The following is an 8950-nucleotide window of genomic DNA, read 5'->3' on the forward strand; positions in this document are numbered from 1 at the left end:
AAAGTCTTAGGCGTCGTCTTCCAAAGGAAAGCTCAAAATACTGCTGACCTCAACCAGTGAGGCAAGCGATGTCAGCATTCTCTAGTCAATAGATTCTGGAACTCTTTAGTAGTTAGTAAAGGCTAGATGTTCTGGAAAAGTCTTTGGTAGGAAGCGAAACTAATCATTCCTAGCCAGGAAGATATTTAGAACCTTTAAAAATCTCACTTCTTTGGTAAAGATTAGTGAACTAAAATTGTTGACAGTGCTTCACAGGAAACTTGAAAAAGTAGCACAAGAGGCATTTTCTATTTCTTCCCATTTCTTTGGGAGCTAGCAGAGGTGTATGCCTTGCCATGTGCCAGTGGGGGTTGGAAGATGCAAATGACTTTATCTCTTCCTGATCACCCAGTCTTTGGTCACAAACTTCACTCAACTTTTCTTCCCAGAAGGCTAGCTACACCTAAAGTTACTTGCTTTGTCCTAGGAATTATTAACTGAATTAACAACAAAAAAAGTCCTACTTATAGAATATCTCAAAATATTATTGTCCTGGTGGAAAATATTCCTTTATATTTATGATTTGCCTGTATCTTTATAGCTACACCTCAAGTATAACCATATTGTGAGGTGAAAATCAGGAATCTTTCTTCAATGATACTAATTATTCAAAATATATGTAAATTTGGAGCTTGTTCATTTAAATGGGAGATTAATACTTTATAAAATTTTGCACTTTGAGCATATTACACAGCTGTGAGCTCTATTAAGTGGTACTTGGGCAGGAGAATACCATCCACACACTAAAATTTCAGATTCAGTTGTGCTGTGTCATGCAAAGTTATAGAATTTGAAAGAGCAAGCAGGTGCTTAAAGAATACATCTGGGTAAAAAAAAAAAAAAGGAAGAAGTGTTTGTTAACTGTATCACTTTGGTGCCTTATTCATGTTTATGCAAATGAAATGCTCTAATTACCCTGTAAGAAAAGCAGATAAATGAAAACACGACAGTGTAATCTTCCTGTTTAGTTCAATATTGCAAAAACATGGCAGGAACTATCAACATCTACCACCAAACAGACTGGTACTTACTCCCTCAGATTTTCTGTCTGGATAAATGCACGTTTCACCACCAGATGTGAAATTACAGTACACTTTGAAGGAATCTCCTGAGCAACCTTGGTTAGGATCAATCCAATATTCACCTAGAAGTTAAGAAAAAGTATCTCATATACAAATTATACAAATTCAGTAGTTTCAAATTGACCTGCATTAGATATCAAATTTCAATAGAAAGAACTAGGAAAAAATGAGTATTTATAGATACCGCTCCAATATGTTTTGGCCTATGCTAATGTAGATCTGAATAGTTCAGAGTTGCCTTATGTCTTTTCTGCTTCAAATCTTTGTAAATGGTTTACACACTTTTCTGGAAAAAATGTTTTTATTCTTAGCATTTTTATCATGTTTAGACTTCAGTTTAATAAATACCTCTTCAAATATGAACATTATGCTTATCCATGCACAATAAAACTCTATTCCAATTTGAATCAGGTGCACTTGAGTCCAAATCTCATATGTGTGACTGAATTTTATTAATCTGAGTGTCATAATCAACATATATGACTGTGTGACAATGACAGTGATATAATCTACTTGCCAGATCTTTGTTTATTTAAAAGCAAAACAACTTGTAGTAAATTCAGTTTCTCTTTGAATGTTGTCCTAAGAGGAACTGCTTTCTGCTTTTAAAGCAATTATTGAACTATTGTAGAAGAAACTTTATAATGGCAATAACAACCATTATTTGGTGTTAAGTAGGTAGAGACGGTCAGTAATGAGAGTAACACAGTTAGAATCGTGCTGCTCCATGTCAAATAATGCCCTGGATTACGCCAGTCTATTAACTATAACCTGAATATCATTTTGTGTGTGAGGTGTATGTCTGGGCTCGTAGTGTGTGTACTGAAAAGGTGGAGGTGATGTCTTTCAGAATAAAGTAAAAGACTCAAAATTAGATAAATACTCTTGTTAGTTTAAATTGGATGACTTAACCAACTATGTTATCATATCTAAAACTGTGACCTCCTCAGAAAAGTATACATATATTGAGATTTTAACAATCAGTACCCATAATAAACAATTATTACTATTAAGTGACTGTTTGTAGTTGTTCTGGTTATTTGTGCATCAATGAAAAATAAAGTTTTCCTCACCTGATTCTTAAATACGGTGCTCACTAAACTCATGGATCAAATATTCAACTGTGATGCCGTATATTATATATATGCATATATATAATTCATATAATTGTGAAGTATTTATCTTACATATCTGTATCAATACTAATGTAAGAATTTTGACATAATATTACTCATATTAAGTAATAAATGTAGAGTAACATGCATACATGTGGACATATAATACTATTTTATTTGTAATTTACAATGCTAAATATATCTGTGGTAGTGACAATTATCCAAAACTAATCTTTTCAAAATTTAGTGAAACCCTATTTAACATCAAAGTATTTTTCACAGAATTTCTTGAATTGCACAATGTAAATAACTTTTTCTCCACTAGACTAGAATTAATAGCTGTTTGCTTTAGTTTTATTTAGAGAATATATTAATTACATTAGCTAAAATTAATGAGCTGACATGGCACTTCTGTGACTTAGCAGCTCAGTGTGCTTGTTTGGTCATGTATTATTAACATACCATCTGGGAAGTCAGGATGGCTGAGCTGCAGGTCTTTGCAAGTTCGAGCTGGATTGGTCTGAGTACCCATTGGAAACTTCATATGTTCAATGTCTTGTTTCAGGGAGTTGAGAGAACCAAAAATTTCCTCCATGCCATCTGAGTAATCCAGAATATTGTCAACTATGTCGGCTTGCATGTTTTCAGCATGTCTTCTTGTTTTCTTAGGTGACAAGATTGGTAAAGGTTGGATGACTTCACCAGGGGGACCCTGTAAGGGAGTTAATGTGAGTGTTATTATTGATTCAAAGAAAATACTATGTCATTTTATTTAGTACTGGTTCTGTTCTTTTTAGAAATTATTTTAGTTTTAGTTTTCCAATATCTATATAATAAATAATATATTGACAGTTTATTATACACATATGCTATATATAATTTATAGTAAATATATTAAAATAGGTGTATGAATGAGATCATGGCTAGTACATTATTTGTACATCAATAGCACAGATTTCTGCTGACATGTTATATAGGTTACCCTGTTATTTCCTAATTACTCTTGCTTTATGTGTCTTATCTTTACAACTAGATCTTAGAGTCAGAGGATTGGAACACTATCTCAAAGCTCTGACAGTATTTAAATAGCTGCCTTTTTATTTAATAAAATATATATCTTGAAGGATTTAAAAATATGCTCACATTAACATATTTCAATATATATAGTATATCTTCAAAAAGTACTCCTGAAGTCAATACAATTTGCCTGTATGAAAGAATAGAACCACACTGAACACTGAATCCATTCGGTCACAGATTAAACTCTGCCCCATAGAGACATGTATGTTGAATTCTTAACACCCAGAGCTGTACCTAAGAACGCAACCTTATTTAGAAATACGATTACTGAAGATATAATTGGTTAGGATGATATACTGGAGTCTACCATAATAGAATGTGACTGGGATTCTTATGAAAAGAGAAAAGTATGGCTTTGGAAACACACATGAGGGTAAGATTTGAGGCGACAATGGGAGAAAATGGTCGTATATAAACTGAGAAGTTCAGAACAGGTGTTTCCCTACAGCCCTATAGACACCAATACTGTGACACCTCCATCTGGGATCCTTGGTCTCCAGACTGAGAGTCCATTAGTACTTTAATTTGGTACCCTGACTAAACCAATACACATTTAGCTGGTAATATTCTTCCTAAAACTAAACAAAACAGAATGAAACAAAACACAGCACATGAACAAAAACTATAATAACATTTTGTAGGCACATTTTCACATTTTAATTCTAACACTTTGGAAAATGTTTATTTAATTATTATTTCTGGTAAGGCTATCAATATACGCATTAGGGAAAAATTGACTACCATCTGAATTTGTATCTTTATTTCTAGAGCCAGGTATAAATAGATCTTTGTGGCATATATTCTGTTTGTTTCCTTACCATGTAACCAAAATGCATATTATCTTGAAAAACATAAGATTATTATAGTAAACAATTAAGAAATATTTATATTTAAAGAGTGAAATCAAACCAATTAAAAGATAAATCTTGACCAGTAGGTTTGATTACTTGACATAGTTTAATTTTTCCCCATAAAATCAGTATTTTGGACAGAATGTGTTTTTTCCTTTTCATCATATAAATCCAGAGAAAGTACTGCCAGTGTCTTTATGCCCATTACTGCTACGTCACTCTTGTTAGCATGTACTTACTGGAGGTCCAGGAGGCCCAGGAAGACCACTGTCACCTTTCTGGCCAGCAGGACCCTGTTGGAAAGAGAAAAGAACAAGACATGAAGAGAGAAGGCGATGTAATAGCTTTATTGAAAACTTATCAATGAGAAAAGTACTTACAGAAGAGCCTTTGTTACCCTTAGGGCCTTGAGGACCCTAGAAAAGACAAAGACAAAAGCACAGATAAAAATCTGGACCATACGATGCTATGGCATACTTGTGTTTGACCTAGCATGCTTCTTTCTTCTTGTACTTACTGGTAATCCTGGGTTACCAGGTGGGCCTATGGGACCAGCAGGACCTGGGATTCCCTAGGAAAAGAAGCACAAAGTTTAATGAGATTTTCAGTTTATTTCATTCTCATGTTTTCCACACACATTACAAAACTGATAATTTGAAAATATTTAAGGATAACCTAAGAATTTCTCATTGTGAATCAGAGAAATTGTTTGCAAATTAATTTGAACATTTTTAGCATCCACTGCTATAGAAACCCTTCGTGTCACATCTACAGCATGAAAGCAAGACACACATACATTTTTGTGTCCCAGAAGCTCTCAGAATAAGGTGTGCATATGATAAAGATTCAAGTTTGTGCAGACATGTACTGAAATGTATGTTTAAGGATTGTAACTTAAATACTGTTGTTAATTTATTAAAATAAGCTTTTTGAAAACAGCCTGGGCTAATATAGAGTAGAATAGGACATCCCAAAGAACTCTGTTGATCATGATGAAAAGAATATATGCGAGCCTGTTTCTGAGTGTGTGCTTTTGGGATGGAGTGGGAGGGCTGTCTGCCCTGCACTCACCCCATCTCCCTTTGCTCCTGGAGAGCCTTGAGTCCCAGGCAATCCTCTGTCCCCCTTTTCCCCTTGTTCTCCTGGAGGGCCAATGAGACCAATTAAACCAGGATGTCCCTGTGGAAGAGAGAGCAAACAAACTTCAGTAATATAAAATTATAGCCATAATTAAATTCTATCCATAAAATATTTGTATTTTAAATTCAAGAAACATAAAAATAAATGATGGAGGGATTCCAATATCCCTTCTGTATGGAATGTCGAATTCAGATCTTCCCTCTTCCTACTTAAGTAAGTAGGTCGTTTTACACCTACAGGCTGAGCAGCTGTTATTAAGATTTGGGAACATTATAGAACAAAGAACTTTCTATGAAAAATAACTTTAGTGTTTCCTTTCAGTATCTTTCATCTTAATAAGCCAATAATGTCAAATGGAGTATTGGTGGCAGAAAAACCCTAGAACTCATTATTTTAATAAGCATCTCATTTACAATGACATTTTTCATTCTTTGGGGGACATTTTAGTCTTTAAAAACTTCTGGAGATTTAAAAGCAATCCAAACCACATTAATTCCACTATATAAATGGTTCATTTTCCTTACTTGGTATAACACAGCATAAATTCTTGGGGGTCATATTATCATATTACTTCCAAAAATATTTATGGTTTAAAAACGACATTCATTTTTAAAAGCATAAAAATGGTCATTTTGCTAATTAGTCTATTTTTTGGTAGTTATTTTATATCATGTATACTTTCTTCATATGTATTACAAAATGAACATTAAGAAGATAGAACATACGGTCTGGTACTATTTTCATTGTTATTTCCATATTTTTTCTTCTTTAAACACATTTGGGGATCTGAGAACTGTTATCTTTCCCTATGGTCAGAACGACAGTGATAGAGTTTGAAAATACCTATGTGACTTTGAGAAAGCCATGACTTCTGCTGTTAATATAATGAAATTGCAACAACACATTCCTTTACTCTCACCTTTTCACCCTTGGAGCCAGGGTCACCTTTGAGACCAGGTAATCCAGGAGGTCCCTAAATAATAATAAAAAATATGGAGAGAGTGAGTGTTATGGTCTGAATGTGACACATCTTCTACAACGTGATATGTTTGAATGCTTAGTCACCAGGCAGCATTGTTTTGGAAGGCTGTAGAATGTTTTGAACATGGGGCCTTGCTGGCAGACATAGGCTTTTAGGCATGGGGCTAGAGATTGTAGATGGCCAGGTTCTTGCCTTAGGTATCTTCTTTCTGGTCAGCTGCCCTGATGTGAACAGTCTCCCAGTTCCATCTTCAGGGACAGAGACTTCTGTTTGCCATACCTTCTTTGTTATGAGCCTGTGAGCCACAATAAAAGCTTCTGGGGGCTGGAGAGGTGGCTTAGTTGTTCAGAGCACTGGTTGCTCTTACACCAGACCCAGGCTGGGTTCCCAACACCCACATGGTAACTAACAACTGTCCGTAAATCCAGTTACAGGTTACAGGGGATCTGACACTCTCTTCTGGCCTCCACAGGCATTGCACATATGTGTTGCACCTACAAACGTGCAGGTAAGCACTCATATACATAAAACACAAATACATTAATTAAAAATAAATACAGATTTCCAAGTTGCTTGTGTCAGGTAATTAGATGTGGTGTTCAGAAAACTAATGCAATGGCTATTTGATTAAAAATTCATATTTTAGGGGCTGAATAGATGGCTCAGTAGTTAATAGCACCTGCTGCTCTTCCAGAGGAGCCAGTTTCAGTTCCCAGCATCCACATAGCTCACAATCGTTTTGGAACTCCAGTTCAAAGGGATCTGATGATGTCTTCTCCTGGCCTCCGTGGGCACTGAACACACATGGTATACAAGCAAACATGCAGGCAATACATAGAATAAGTATAAATAAACCTTTGATCTTCTGAAAACAAGGGACTCTAGATAGGCTGACTAGATTCAGTGGATGGACTTTCATTGGGGAATGGTTGGGTGCACTGACAACACAGTGAACAGTAACAGGAATGACAGCACATATGGGCTCCAGTGAGGAGGGAGGCTATGAGATGGTGCCACTTAGGATGCGGGTATAAAGATGAATAAGATTGTTTGGGATGTTCTGTATGAAATAAACAAAAATATTCAATAAAAAATCCATACTTCTAGATGCAGAACTAGTTTTATTTTTAAAAGCAGAGTTCAATAAGGGTTAATAATGATCAATGTTAACATATTTTTTCAAGATTCTATATAAATTTATGTGTTTAAAATATCAAGGTTTAACAGTTAATTATAATATTAGTAATCTTGATGAAATAAATGTGATGTTAGTAAAAAGACATAAGATAGATAGATAGGTAGATAGATAGATAGATAGATAGATAGATAGATAGATAGATAGATAAGGAAAATATAAATTTTTCAATTGTAATAATTTAAAAAGAAAAGATTTCCAAATCATACACCCAATCAAATATTTCTATGCTAAATTCTAATTTTAAAGGTTATAATATTTTCAGTGAAACTTTAAAAAATTCTCTAACTTCTAATAGTCAAATAATTTTTAAAATCTACAGGAAAAATTTAGATAAACATTTAAAAATATTTTTTGTTTGTGTTCAAGTAGCACTATGTTGGTAAGATATGGAATAATTCCTTAACACTGTACTGAATGAAAAGATAACTTCTGTACACACTAACCTGAAATTGAGGCTCTATAGTTATGTGAGGCTCTGGCTAATTTTCTGAATTCTGATCTCAATTTTTATTTATTTTCTCTTGAAGGTAGTAGACATTATCTCACTATAATCGCTGGAAATATATACTCAATTCTTAATAGTCCCAATAAAATTTAAGTATTATTTATACATTTTTAACATACACAACAATCTAATGAAGTAGCTTTTTGTATCCTGTTAACATGTTAGAAACTGAGTTTTAGAATTTACAGTACTTCTTCTTTGTCTTAATAATTTATTGTAATTAAAATGTTTCAAAACCAAGGACAATGGAAAGATCATGGACACTGATTGGGTTGGACGATCACAAGAACTAATTTACAATTAGGGTTCCAGATGACAAAGTCAACAGGTCTGGCAGCTTCAGGCCTGCTGTAGATTTTCATGGATTCTTAAGAACTGACAGCTTTAGAAATGATCAAATGTAACAAATTCCTTGTATTAACAAAGAAACAGTCAGCAAACGTCTTAACTAATTTTGTTAGTTAACAGAGCCTGATGAAAAAAATACAAGGACTTGACGTCAACTCTGAAAACTTGATCCAATGTGCTTGCCATGAAAATCATTATTTTCTTCTTCCATCACAGAGAAAAAATATATATCAAAAAGCTGGGGTTTTGCCGACCGTGATTAGTAATAATCAGATATACAGAGATTAGAAACGCATATGCATCTTAAGTGTCAATTGTATTAAAAATGATTTTTTTCTTTATGAAACTGTGTATTTTAATAATGAAATGGAGATCTTTTTCAAACATTAAAACCATTTAATTTTATGTCTTATAGAGTTTATAATGAGTAAAAGATTGTGTAAGTGTAATAATCCATCTGTAAACCTAAAAATGTATAGCCAATTTTGAAAGAGATGTACCCTAGCTCAGAAAAATGTTATTGAATAGGTTAATGCTGTTGCAATGAAATGCTTCTTCTAATTAAAAAAAAAAAAAGGGGATATGGGCTTGGGGGGGGGGTTCAACAGTT

General features: G+C 33.9%; 1 protein-coding gene across 1 annotated transcript in view; it reads right to left on the minus strand.

Annotated features, from left to right (window-relative positions):
- The window catches only part of Col11a1 (collagen type XI alpha 1 chain), a 227622-nt gene that overhangs the window by 5235 nt on the left and 213437 nt on the right, over window positions 1-8950 (minus strand). The window contains exons 58-64 of the mRNA XM_008855066.3: window positions 6227-6280; window positions 5239-5346; window positions 4685-4738; window positions 4548-4583; window positions 4407-4460; window positions 2699-2948; window positions 1071-1183 (exon numbers count right to left, since the gene is read on the minus strand). Coding sequence (XP_008853288.1) covers window positions 1071-1183; window positions 2699-2948; window positions 4407-4460; window positions 4548-4583; window positions 4685-4738; window positions 5239-5346; window positions 6227-6280 — 669 coding nt within the window. The remainder of the gene's footprint in view (window positions 1-1070; window positions 1184-2698; window positions 2949-4406; window positions 4461-4547; window positions 4584-4684; window positions 4739-5238; window positions 5347-6226; window positions 6281-8950) is intronic.

Source organism: Nannospalax galili, unplaced genomic scaffold, assembly GCF_000622305.1.
Source record: "Nannospalax galili isolate Female #2095 unplaced genomic scaffold, S.galili_v1.0 scaffold767, whole genome shotgun sequence".
In the NCBI taxonomy this organism is placed as follows: domain Eukaryota; kingdom Metazoa; phylum Chordata; class Mammalia; order Rodentia; family Spalacidae; genus Nannospalax; species Nannospalax galili.